This window comes from Phoca vitulina, unplaced genomic scaffold (assembly GCF_004348235.1).
Source record: "Phoca vitulina isolate PV1807 unplaced genomic scaffold, GSC_HSeal_1.0 scaffold55, whole genome shotgun sequence".
Classification (NCBI taxonomy): Eukaryota; Metazoa; Chordata; class Mammalia; order Carnivora; family Phocidae; genus Phoca; species Phoca vitulina.
Genome location: NW_022589758.1, coordinates 9,625,827 through 9,639,456, shown reverse-complemented (window position 1 = coordinate 9,639,456; position 13,630 = coordinate 9,625,827). Strand labels below are relative to the sequence as shown.

General features: G+C 42.0%; 1 protein-coding gene across 3 annotated transcripts in view; it reads left to right on the top strand.

The window, feature by feature from the left end:
• APOO (apolipoprotein O) overlaps positions 1-13,630 on the top strand; it is a 160,931-nt gene that overhangs the window by 80,942 nt on the left and 66,359 nt on the right. The window contains exon 8 of one of the 3 annotated variants that reach the window (XM_032389521.1): positions 4,454-4,633. The exons of the other annotated variants lie outside the window; for them this stretch is intronic. Coding sequence (XP_032245412.1) covers positions 4,454-4,492 — 39 coding nt within the window. The 3' untranslated portion in view covers positions 4,493-4,633. Of the gene's footprint in view, positions 1-4,453; positions 4,634-13,630 lie in introns of those variants that run through there. 3 annotated transcript variants of the gene reach the window in all.

Here is a 13,630-nt window from a genome sequence, read left to right as displayed (position 1 = left end):
ATTTTTAATTTTTTGAGAAACCTCCATATTGTTTTTCTCTCTCAGTGTTTAACCCGGAGATACGGATATCTTCATCTCTTTGCAGATTCCGAGGTGTACATCAGGGAAACACCAATGTTTTTGGCAGACACGAGAAAAAAAGAGGGGAGCCAAATTTAAATCAAATCTAAATTATCAAAATGAAGTTACAGCAAAGTCACAGCAATGAACCTTTTGTTTTGAAAGCAGACTCTTGAAAATATTTCTTTGTTTTCAATCCGATTTTCACTTCTTTATACTATTTTTGGTCCTTTCTCATTAAACCTCATTCTCCTTTACTCGGATGAATTGTCAGACATAAGAGTTAGAGATCACTTTTTTCTCTCCCAGTTCTCTTTGATTGTTAGGTGAAATAAAACCAGGCAGAAAGCAAAACCCCTGCATGTGCACCATTACATAAATATTTTTATGGCTAAGGTTATGTGCACTTTTAGTCAGAGGTGCTAGCCATAAATTTGTTAAGCCCTACTGTGCTACGCCTTTGTACCAAGTTACTCTGATTGTTGTTAAAACACACACACACACATAGGTGAGGGGGATTAAGAGTTAAAAACTTGTAGTTATAAAATAAGTCGAGGTTCCTGGCTGGCTCAGTTGGTTAAGCATCTGCCTTTGGCTCAAGGTCATGATCTTGGGGGCCTGGGGATCGAGCCCCACATCTGGCTCCCTGCTCAGCAGGCAACCTGCTTCTCCCTCTCCGTCTGTGTGCTCACTGTCTCTGGCTCTCTCTCAAATAAATAAATAAAATCTTTTTTAAAAAAAGAAGTCACGAGGATGGAAAGTACAGCAAGGAAATACAGTCGATAATAGTGTAATAACTTTGTAGGGTGACAGATAGTGATTACATTTATTTATTTTTTTTTTAAAGATTTTTTATTTATTTATTTGAAAGAGAAGAGATAGGGAGCAGGAACACAAGCAGGGGGAGTGGGAGAGGGAGAAGCAGGCTTTCCGCTGAGCAGGGAGCCCGATGCGGGGCTCGATCCCAGGACCCTGGGATCATGACCTGAGCCGAAGGCAGACGCTTAACGACTGAGCCACCCAGGCGCCCCTGGTGATTACATTTATGGTGAGCATTTCATCATCTGTAGAGTTGTGCAATCACTGTGTTGTGCACCTGAAACTAGTATTGCATGTCAGCTGTACTTCAGCTAAAACACACACATATACACTCTGAGAGGGTCCCATCTCTTAAACAGTCTCATTGTGGACATTTTTGCTTTGTCCAAACTCAGCCTAAGTGGTGGAGTCGAGCAGACCCAGCACGACCGCTGGCGGCCGTGGAAGTTTTCCTCTATCCCTTTTGCTCCTGGACATCTGAAATAATAGGAAGGTTATGAGGTGCTGTTTGAAGTCCAGATTGCTTGTAGTAGAAACGCTCGGAGGACATGTCCTGGAGTGGAGAGTGCTAAGCTAAAGGGTATGGAATCAAGACTATGGATTCCGCCTACTTCCAGAAATATCCTTCCTTCTCTGGGCAGCTGCTTTGCTTCCTAAGAAGCCCTGAAGACAGTGGTTCTTCTTGCCCTCATCCACACACTTGAACCACCTGGGGCAATCTAAAAAATTCCGATACTCAAACTAGTGACATCAGAGTCTCGCAGGGAGGGGGGCGACCAGGTATCGGTATTTTTGTAAAGCTCCCCAGGGATGAGAACTGCTGTGACAAAGAGCAGATTGCTACTGCTTTCTCCCCAGCAGCAGGACTTGTAAGCTTGCCATTTTTATTAAAGAACAACATAAAAACTTTTATTTCAAAGTTAAAGTGCCACATAATCTGTGACATTTATTGTCTGAAATTCAAAAGAAAGTTCCCGCAAGGATTATTCTCTCTACAAGCAATAACAAATGGATGAAATGTATGCACTCCAAATCAGTATGTCCCCAAATTAATTACCATTAAAAATCATTTTTCCAGCTGATGAGTATTTGCCCAAACTATGGCTTATGTATTATTTCTCACATTTGTGTGGAACTTTACATTTTTCAAAGAGCACCAGGTCTGTTCTTATTTGGGGTGTCCACTTGTAGGTTCCCACACATTTTGCTTCTTGTGGTTCTCAGGAGTATTGAAAGGGTGTGACTCACTGGATTTTTTTACCCTTTTAATTCTTTTTCACAGTTGGCCTCCTGGTCTCCTACCTTTGATGTTAACTGGCTAAACTGTGGTTCGTTTCCTGTTATTTGCAACTTTGGGATTAAACACACAAATGAAGTCAAAGCAAATGAAAGGCCCAGGTCAGCTATCTTGTTAAGGGTCACAGCTGTGGTTCCGGAAGGTCCCAGTCCAACAACTGGCTTGTCCTCCCTCCCTCCATTCCCCAAATGGAGTCCTCTCCTGCAGGGGCAGGGTTACTAAGGTTAGCCAAGAGCTTTCTCAAAAAATGTGTTATCTGAGTGAATGGTTAGTTTTTTTCTATGCTGAATCACATATTTTGTTGCTTGGGAAATGTGTTTGACAGAACTCAAAATGGATGATTTGTCCCAGTTTATTCAGCTTGTAAGGCCTTGTCCTTGGAATGTCCTTTACCCCGGAGATGCCGGGGATAGTAATGTGGTGCAAGTTTGCTTGTTGGTTGGTGGGAGGGGGTGGCGAGGAGGCATTACGGGGAGTACATTTTCTTAGACAGAATTTGGAGTCAGAGGTACTTGTGTTCATTGCAGTTTATAACACAGAACTTCAAAATTCCAAGGTCATAAACTTGAACATCTACCCCACAGGTTGGTTGTGCAGATTAAATGAGATAATACAAGTTATGCACAGTAAATGTTTCTTAAGCAGCCACTTAATGTGATTACGTATTAGAAAAACATTCTGGTTTTAGTATATTTTCTGTCGCAAGAAAATAATTGAATTGAACAAGTCTTACCTGTCACTCTACTACATGCCAGGCTTGTGCTGTACACAACAGGAGGCAGAAAAAAACAGTAACATGGCCCCTACCAAGCCTTTTTGTTTGTTTGTTTGTTTTAAAGATTTTATTTATTTATTTGACAGAGAGAGACACAGTGAGAGAGAGAACACAAGCAGGGGGGAGTGGGAGAGGGAGAAGCAGGCTTCCCACCGAGCAGGGAGACCGATGTGGGGCTCGATCCCAGGACCCTGGGATCACGACCTGAGCCGAAGGCAAACGCTTAACCGACTGAGCCACCGAGGCGCCCCCCTACCAAGCCTTTTAGGACCTACCTAGGTGGGGAGAAGAGCCACCCCTGTGTGATATAGTCAATAATATGAGGCAGTCTGTAAGCAGGGGCTGTGGTTCTTTCCCATGGGCTGGGGTGGAGCTTGAGCTGAGAGTTCAAGGACAGAGAATGAGGAGGGATTCTAAGAAGGAGGAACAGCTCAAAAGGCTAGGCCAGTACCTCAGTAATTGGCTCTGATTCCCACAGCCCTCGGTTGCATTTGCAGCAGGTGCTCCCTCAAGGCAAGGAAGATGGCAGCCAACAGCCCTCGGCTACAGCCTCCAGCTTGAGAACTATCTGGAAATAGTGGGAGCTGTGAAGCCCGGGTTTATCCAGCCCTGAGCCAATTCCTGGCAGGAGGCTAGGGAGGGGCAGGGTACCATGACTGATAACCTTACTGGGACACCTGGGCCAAGGAGATGGGATGGGGAGTTCTGCAAAGGAGCCAAAGAAGGAAAATGGAGAGTGGGCTGGGCAAAGACTAGCCACCACAGGCCACGATATTTGGAATTCAGATTTTTTGCTTTCAGACAGAAAACCAAAAAATCTGGACTGTTTCATAAACACCAGAAACCAAACAACCCTGTATGTAGTCCCCCTCCACTATCTATTGGATGCCGCATTAAAGTCATTGTCATACTGAGCCCTATACAGACATTTGAGAAAACATTCACTACATTGCTCACCTCTCTTCCCTGGCATTCAGCACATTTTCTCTACAATTTCTCCCAAGTCCCCCTTTTCCTTGCTCTTTCCCAGCTTGCAAACCATGTGATTCTATTTTTAAATGTTTTCTCTTCCTCCTTGTCTTACTTAGCCTTTAGATTTTCACCATGTCCTCTTTTGGACTCTTTCTAAAACAAAACACTAATAATGAAAAAACTTCCTAAAAGCTTTTAGGATGTTGTATGCAACATATACTGGGGAGGATTGGGTCCCCGGACCCACCCCAGACTTCACTCTAAGAGTCTAGGTGGATGTGTGTAGATTGTGATGGTGATGTGTTTTTAACTATTTTACAAAAAGAAAGAATTTAGGAACAAATCCAGCAGCATCGGGCAGAATAGCTTCAAAAATAGATCTTCCATATGTAAATACTCACATTAAAAGGTGATTTTTTTCCATCACAATAATCCCTTTCTAAACCTTTAAATGATTCTAAAAACAGACTTGCTATACTATTCCCAAATATACATAAATGTGTTTAAATTTTTTCTTTGTTTATTTTCAGTACTCAAATTGGAAAGGCAAAGATTTATCTGAGTTCTGAAGATACTGTTTCCTTAGCAGGAAATGAAACTGCCAGTGTTTCACAAAGCAGACAAAGTACCTAATTTGATGAAGAAATCATGCTGACACACCAGAAGAAAATGGTCTTCAGCATAATCAACTGAACATTTGTGTGTGTTTCTAAAATTAAGTTGCCTTTAAAAAAATCACATTGCTTTATAGACCAAGTCATCTATTGGTGTGATCCACAATTTAAAATGTATTTTAAGAATTTCTGACTTTCATGCTGATTGGATAACACACAAGTCACAACCATTAATATTTGGGGATAAGGTGGTTGGAGTTGGAAGTTGAAGGAGAAGTCACTGGAAAAGTTTAAGAACAGAGCAGTGTCAGGCCATACGGCCTGCTCTTTATTTTTTGAGAATTTGCATTTTTTGGTGACCTGTTTATATTTTTGCTTTAAACCCAATTAGAAAGTTGCACAGCTTTACCCGGTGGCAAAAGTTTGTGTAAGTAACTATTTTGTTAGCTGATTATTTAGTTTGCCTTGCAGTCCTCCAAAGCATTTTAAAAATTATAGCTTGTAATTCTTGCAATATATGCTTTATCACTTGGCTTATCTTACAGCCATGACTTTCTCTACAAGAGTAACTGGAAAGCAAAATATTAGAATTTCCAGCCTCCCTTGCAGCTAAAGGTTACCATGTGACCATATCCCAGTAAATGAAGTGTAGGTGGATGTGCATGAAGAAGCTTTTCTTCAGAATTAAAAAAAGAGGGGGGCGCAAGCTAAATGAGGACAGCCTGGGTATTTTACCCTCTGCCTTCTCGCTTTCCCTGTGTGGAAAATGGACACATTGCTTGGAGGTGCTGGAAGTGACGTTTAAGCTAACTGCTGAGAAGAGTAGGAGTTAATTAGGCAAAGGGAAACCGAGATCTTCAAAGAAGGATGGTGCCCTGCCTAGAAATTATATTTAATAAAGAATGATTGAAGGATTGGATATCTGATGCATCTGTCTTGGAATCATCAAAAGCCTGCTCAGTGGATGAGGTGCTATTCTAGGTCCAGTGGGCAGAATTAAGGCCACCATTGGGTGAATGCAAATAACAAAGAGGCAGCTTTCAACTCCAGGCTAGCTGAAGTTTTTCACAAATGGAGCTTTCCAGCAATCCTTTGAGCTACCATGTAGGTAGTCTCCCTATCACCAAATGTGTTCAAGTAGATGCCGACTGACACCCACCCAGGAACAGTAGAGATGGGAGTCCTGTGTTAATGCAGTGATTGTACTATTTCAGTTTTGTTCAAGCATTTCTGTTCGCATATGCCCTAAAGGAATTTTGAACAACTATGTACCCCTCACATATTCTGTCTTTTAAAATTTTAATTTTTAAATTTTCTCATGCATATTTCAAATTAACATCTTTGTAAAAACATAGGTTAAGTAATTGCAAAGAATGTGATTTCTGATATACTATATATTATGCACCTCCCTTAAATCTATTTTTATTGTTTCAGAATCTTGGCACAGCTCATTTAGCTCATCCAATTGATGGAAGGAGATTCTCTGCTAATCTAATGGCCAAGCCAATCCTCACTGTCAAACTAGACAAATCAAACTAACTTTTAAAGAATTGTGCAAAATGTTAGCCCTCTTCCTGCTCACCAAACAATGGTGGACCTGTAACTGACATGATTCTTGCCTTTGTGGAGCTTGTGCTCTACTAGAGGAGACAGAGCTTAAAGAATTCCACCAACAGCAAATCACAGCTGGGCAGAGTGCAAGTCAGGAGGTGTTAAAGGAATGTGTAATAGGAGGTGGGTGGGTGGGTGTTCTGGGAGGGCTTCCCTGAGGAAGTGACAGTTTAAGCTGAGAGCTGAGGAGGAATAGGAGCTAATTAGGTGGAGGGGAATGGAAATCTTCCAAGAAAATCTCACTTCATTTTTCAATTCAAATAAACACGAAATATTATCTCATTCTAATGCTTAGGTAAAGCAGTTTGTCACCTGGATAAAATAAGTTGCAATTCCTATCAATTTTTTTTAGGTCTTGAGAGAGAAAATTGTCCTAAATCTGGTCTGGGATAGAACTTTTATGTCTGATGTAATTTGCAGTCTCTTCTGGGAGGTAATTAACAATCCTGACAAAATCCTTGAGCAATCTCGTGGTGGAATGTTATGGTTACCCACTAGCTGACTGCTGATGCTCTTTAACTAGTAGTTTCTGTATTGTACCACTGACATCTCTACCAAGAGAGAACCTTTGAATTAGCTTGCTTAGGGGCCTCTTCCTTTGTGGAGTTTGAAATAAAACTTTCTTCTATACTCCTAAGCAATCTGAGAAGCTGGTGAAGGGGAGCAGAATATGTCACCCAAAAATATGTCTCTTTGGCATAAAGATTATCTTGAACTGGTTATTTTTTGAGAGACAACAGACACAGGAGAAGCTCCGAAAACCGACTAGAAATTACCCTTTCGTAAGAGACATTTACATTTATAAGGGAAATATCCGTTTGTAGGAGCATCTGTTTCTCTCTCTCTCTCACTCACTGAAAAGGATGACTATAAATCTCTAGAAACTCTAATCAGTGGAGAAGGCAAGGGCAAACCTGCATAACAACCATGCCTTTGTTTCCTGTGCTTGGCCTGATAGCCTCCCATAACTGCCCTCCCCCAGCATCTTCTTTTGTCTTTAGCTGGAGATGATATTTAAGGTGGTGGTTTGGACCATTTTGGAGAGTTACTCATTTATCTTGGGCTCTCCCATGTATACAGGAGGTATGCATGTTATTAAACTTTTGTTTATTTTTCTCCTGTTTATCTGTCTTTTATTCCAGGGAGTCTCAGCCAAGAACCTAGAAGGGTAGAGGGAAAATTATTTTTCCTCCCCCACACTGGCCTTACTCTCAAGGAACTCTTTCCTTTGGAGCTGTACATTGCTGAATTATTCTTTGGTTTAGTGCCCAGAGGTTTTTGTAGTTCAAGATAGCACACCATGCTGGGATTTGGGGTGAGTGAGGGATACACCTTTGTGGGAGAAGGGCAATTATGAAACTGGAGATGGGCAAGGGGTACCAAGACTGACCTCTTCACCTCAGGGTCATTATCAGGCAGATTATTTCCAGGAATTTGAGGTTTGGAAACCAAGTTCCTGAAACTCAGTCCCCTGAAAAGTTCTCATATACCTCAAGTGGCAAATGTTTCTCAATTTGAAGACCTTGAGTTATATGACTCCTCTGTGCTTGAGGCAGGGGCTTATAAAAATGACTATAAAGAGTGACTTACAGAAATCATGTTAAGAAATTATTCTAAGGGCTCTGGGATGGAGGCCTCTTGGGCAGCATCCTACATCTTCTGATGATTTCTGAGTTTCCTCAAAGCCTACTTTTCTCAGTGGCTCTTTGAGGACAGAGTGATTATTATTCAGTGGTTATTGTTGCAGAAAGATCATGTGGTACTTTAGTCTCTGAAATGTAGGACTTGATGAAGTAGACCAGAAAGAAACAGAAACTATTCTGAATTTGTCTCCTAGGGTTTGTGATGCCTAACAGCCAAGGCCCTGAGAGGGAAAGATTCAGGACGATTGCCAAGAGGGTTCTTGGCTTTGCCCGAGAAAGAATTCAAGAGCAAATCATTCAGAGAAAGGGACAAGGATTTATAAAGTATAGAATTATAAAGCATAGAAGTAAGAAAGGAGCTGCTTCAAAGACAAAGAAATGGTCTCTCCTCCCAGATGGGAAAAGGACCCCCCTTTGCCTCTACCGAAGGGTTTTATAAGTTTTTTTTTTTTTTTTTTAGGTTAGCTAACCATACAGGGAGGGGCTTACTCTTTAATTTTGGGTTTATCACTTACATTGGGTGGTTAGTTCTTCCATTGTCTCAGGGTTGTGGAATTACCCATAGGGAGCAATTCTAAGAATGTCTAGCCTAGGGGCACCTGGTTGGCTCATTCAGTCGAGCATGCGACTCTTGATCTCCAGGTCATGAATTCAAGCCCCATGTTGGGCATGGAGCCTCCTTTAAAAAAAAAAAAAATGTCCAGCCTATGTGGCTTTTACTGCCAGAGGGAGTAGGGTCTTGTGGTCTTCCATGAGTTGGATCTTGTGACTCTTTTCATGACCTACTGACTTTCAGGTTAAGCATCAGCCTAAAACCAAAATGGCTTTACTTTGGTCAACTTGTCTCCTGAGCCACCCTTCCCTCCTGCCTCATTTGGAGCATATGAAACCTAAGGGTTTGTTTTAAAAGCTAGGTCTCAAATAAATTATCATTTGAACCAAAAGACTGAATATTTCATTTGAAGAAAGGCATATTCTTAAATAGTTTTGGTTTTATCTTATCACTCGTAAATGTCACCTTTAAAATTTTCACTTCCTTTTTTGGTCCAAATCTCATGAAGATATCCTTCTTTCCTACAAGTCATTACCAGGAAATACCTAGGTTTTAAAACATATACTTAGCTTTTTCCCATTGAGTTGTAGTTAGAATAATAAACTTCATGAAATTCAAACCTAGGACAATACACCCGGAAAAATACTAACACAATAACCTGGGTTGCAAAACTTGTTTAGCAAGTTTCAGCTGAAGGTTAATTAAAACCTGCTTGGAAACCTCTTAAAACACAGACAAGAATGTAAGCCACACACACCACCACCTAGATTCTTCCCTCAGGATCTTTCTCTTCACCACTTTCCTGGATTTCAGTGGGAACATTTCCCCAGAGTTCCATCCGGTCTGGCACGAGACCATAGTGTTCATGACCATGAGTGTCCGTGGCCCTGGCATAACCCTTTTCCTCCCATCCCAGGGGAGGAGCAATAAGACAGTAGGTGGGTTGCTCTTCTTTAGCAGTTCTAAGGAACAGCATGCGTACGCCACTCCTTACAGAGAAGCATTTTAACTTCTTTGGGAGGTGGGGTAGTGTTGGGTTCTGAGGCTGAGGGGTTGTAAGAATTTCCCCCAGTGTTTCATGTTTTAAGTTGACATGTTTTAAGATGCTGAGGAGTTAAGTGACATTGTTCTGGACAAGACAGGAGAGTACAAAGAGAGGTCAAAGGCAGAATAGGAGAAGGTAGAAATGCTGCCTGACATTTGACTTGCTTGTAAGAGAATATTGAACTGGCTGAACATTCTGGAACATTAGCTGCGTATTCTTTCAGAAGTTCCTCGGGGTTACCGCTATTATTTCTTTTGTCCAGGCTTGTTTAGAGTGGTTGTCAGCTAACACCCCGTTGGTGGATAAGCATCTGCGAGATGTGCAGGAAACAAGGCCGGGGTATAATTATAACATAATGCTTTAACAACATTGCACAAGACTGCCTCAGTACTATATGCCAGAGTGCATAGCGACTGTCTTGCTGACAGGCATTTGGATGGTGATTAGTGTTGGATCACATCCTAGAATCAGGCTTGAAGCCAGAGAAACTGGAAAATGATTTTTGTTTTTCAACTCCTTGGAGGCCTGTGTGGAAAATTTAGGAGAGCACATTTTTGTTTCTAGTAACAGAACTCGCATATAATTTGAGGAAGAAAAAGTGAAATGGGATGGTTCCTGAACCACTTGCCTTGTCTTGAAGCGGGTCTTCTGTGGAAAAGTTGAATTTTCTTGCAGGGCTGGCTGAGAAGTTTTGAGGCAAGGAGCAGTTGATAGGAAGCCCACATTCCCCCGGGTCCTTCACACCTAATCTAGGCACAGGCGAGACCCTTTCCACGTGGCAAAGACACAGTCTTAGCCCCAAAGCACCACCAGTATCCATGACCAAAGGCCACCATGTATGGTTACACTAGATGGTGAGTTATGGTTTGTGAGATGTATCCGGAGCTTGGCGACCAGTTCAAATCTCAACCCCGTTGCCTTTTGGTTGTATAACATTGAATAAATTGCTTCACCCCCTACACCCTGCCTTCCTCATGCACAGAAGGATGTCTTTGTTTTGAGGATTAAAAGTGCTCTATAATTATGAGCTTTCTTTTTTTTTCCGATTAAATTGTGACTCTCAAAATGGGGGCCTATTACAAGTAAAGAATAACATGAGAGCTGATTCTCTCAGTTTCCCCTCTAAAACTGGGGCTGGTTTATTTCATTTATTTAATGAAATAAATTCTTTTATCAAGTGCCCACTGTGTGCCATGCATGGAATGAGGCCCTGAGGATATAAAGATTATGGGAGGGCGCCTGGGTGGCTCAGTCGGTTAAGCATCTGCCTTTAGCTCAGGTCATGGTCCCAGGGTTCTGGGATCGAGCCCCGCATCGGGCTCCCTGCTCAGCGGGAAGCCTGCTTCTCCCTCTCCTCCCCGCTTGTGCTCTCTCTCACTATCTCTGTCTCTCTCTCAAATAAATAAATAAAATCTAAAAAAAAAAAAAAGATTATGGGATATGGCCTCTGCTCTCAGGATGTTAACAGTCAAGGAAGTAAACATTTGGGTCACACTGTCATGCCTAAGCATAAATCTGGGGCCAAAGAGTATGAACCAGAGGCTTGGAGAAGGGGCAAGTGTATGGTAGAGAAAGCACATGTGTGCGGAGCTGTGGAGGCCCAAAGCCGGCTGACAGCCCGGACCTGCACGGGCTGAATGAATCCACGTTGCTCAATCTCCCTCAGCCAATGTTTCCTCATCTTTAAAGTGGGTCTGATTCAGGGGTGTGCTGAAGCAGGCTCCTACCGGCTTGGGAGAGCCTCTTGTTAAACATTCAGGAATTTTGCAAGCCAGTGGTTAAAACCATGGGTAGCTTCAAATCAGAAGTATTGGAAGTATTTACACCATGTTAATCAGCAACTTCTATGAATCAAGGCCCCCAACCCCACTTCCAGCTGCTTTACCAGCACACCTCTGGAATATGTGAGGGAGGCAAAACTTCATTCTCCGGGGTCTTTGGCTGGGCTTGAGAATCTAATTAACATCAAACAGATTAACAGGAGAAAAGCACACACATTTATTTCATATAAATTTTACGTGACATGGGAGCCCTCATAAGGAACTGAAGATCCAAAGAAGTGGCAAAACCTACATGCTTTTAAACTAGGTTGAACAGGGGCGCCTTGGTGGCTCAGTCAGTTAAGCATCTGCCTTCGGCTCAGGTCATGATCCCAGCGTCCTGGGATCAAGTCCTGCTTTGGGCTCCCTGCTTGGGGGGGAGCCTGCTTCTCCCTCTCCCTCTGCTGCTCTCCCGCTTGTGTGTGTGCTCTCTGTCAAGTAAATAAATAAAATCTTAAAAAAAAAAAAAACTAGGTCGAACAAAGAGAGGCAATTGTGGAAAAGTAGCTAAAATATGTGGGGAGGCTAAAGGAAGAGAAGGATTATTTTAACAAACTGTACACAATTCTGGCACTGACTCATGGTGCAAGTATGTTTCTTTGCTCCTGGGACAGGGAGGGCAACTTCGCACATGGGAGTCTTATCTCCCGTTTTCAGAAAGAAAAGGGGAGATAAGAACGCTCTTCTTGCATCTGCTGTTTTTCAAGTGCCTGTAGCTCAAAATAATCCTTCTGCCAAAGTGGCATATTTGGGGGTGGCATATTCTGCCACCCTTCAAATACCCTACGCTGTTGTCCTGAAGATTAATGAAGTAACAAAATCACAACATTTGGCACATAGTAAATGCTCAACATAGCTTATGATAAGCAGATCACATAGAATCTATTAATAATGTACCTCGTGCACGTCCATATCCATAATCTCATTTATGAATGGCAACTGTAATGAAGAAGAACCAGGATCTAATTCAGCTTCCTTTGACTCCCAAGTGGAGTGTTCTTTCCACCAGACCCAAACTGCCTCTGAAATCACTTTTGTTGTTGTTGTTGAGGGACTGGATGAAAGAAAGCAGTATAAGGAACCAGGTGGAAGAAGAGAGCTGAGGAAAGTCTCTCTGAGCTAAGCCAGAAGTGAAATGCCACCACCCTCAGCCCCCATTTAAAAGGCTCTCCCCGCTGCGCCCCTGTCGTTATCAAAACAGCAGAGAACACAGTTGCTCCCAGTAAATGTTGCTTCTCTAGGAACCTCTGAATCTCAGAAGGACCTAGCCATCGATGTCACATCTGGGGTAGGAAATGTACAAGATGCACCTGAGACATCTTAAAAGTGAAGAAGCTACCAAGAGCTTCTGGGGTCGCGTTCAAAGGACTCTGAAGCCAACTTGAAGAACCTCCCACTGAACAATTAGGGCCATCTGAGCTTCAATAAGAAAAATAAGGACAATGAATTAAGACAGGAAATGTTTAAAGTCCATGAGTTAATAATGATACTTGGTGGCAGGTGGGGTGGGGGGTGCTAATTGGAAGATGCTGGGGAAGCCAGTTCACTCTTTTTGAGAGCTAGTAAATAAAAGGGAAGAATCAAGTATTTATCCTGCCTTTGCTGGGTGAATTGTACTTCATGGTAATGAAATACAAGATGGGAGAGTGCTCTTTTTATAGAAATATTTTAGCTAATAAATGAAGAAACAATGATAGAAATAGAATATCACCATTTTGCAACTCCCGGTGAATCAGTGGACCTAGTAAGTGTTGCTATTAATAGCCACCAGCATCACAAAGAGACGACTAGACTTTATATGCACCTTGATGGGGGGAAAATCATCTGTGAAATGTTCTTTTTGTGTGTGTGTGTGTGTGTGTGAGTGAAATTTTCTTGCCAAAAAAATCAAACCTGAATCTGATCAAGTTGGGGCCCAATTGGTAAAGTTTTACTTCTGACACCCTCTTTTTTTTTTTGACCACGTAGAAGCAGATAGTTTTGCATTATGGTTATGGCAGTGTGTCTCAAACTTAACATAGACCTCTTTTCAAGAAAGAATTCTTGGCTAAAATTAACAACACAAGAAACAACAGGTGTTGGCAAGGATATGGAAAAGGGGAACCCTCTTGCACTGTTGGTGGGAATGCAAACTGGTGCAGCCACTCTGTGGAACAGTATGGAGGTTCCTCAAAAAGTTAAAATAGAACTACCCCATGATCTAGCAATTGTACTACTAGGTATTTACCCAAAGGATACAAAAATACAGATTCGAAGGGGTACATGCACCCCAATGTTTATAGCACCATTATCAACAATAGCCAAACTATGGAGAGAACCCAAGTGTCCATTGACTGATGAATGGATAAAGAAGATGTGGTATATATACAATGGAATGTTACTCAGTCATCAAAAAGAATAAAATCTTGCCATTTGCAGTGA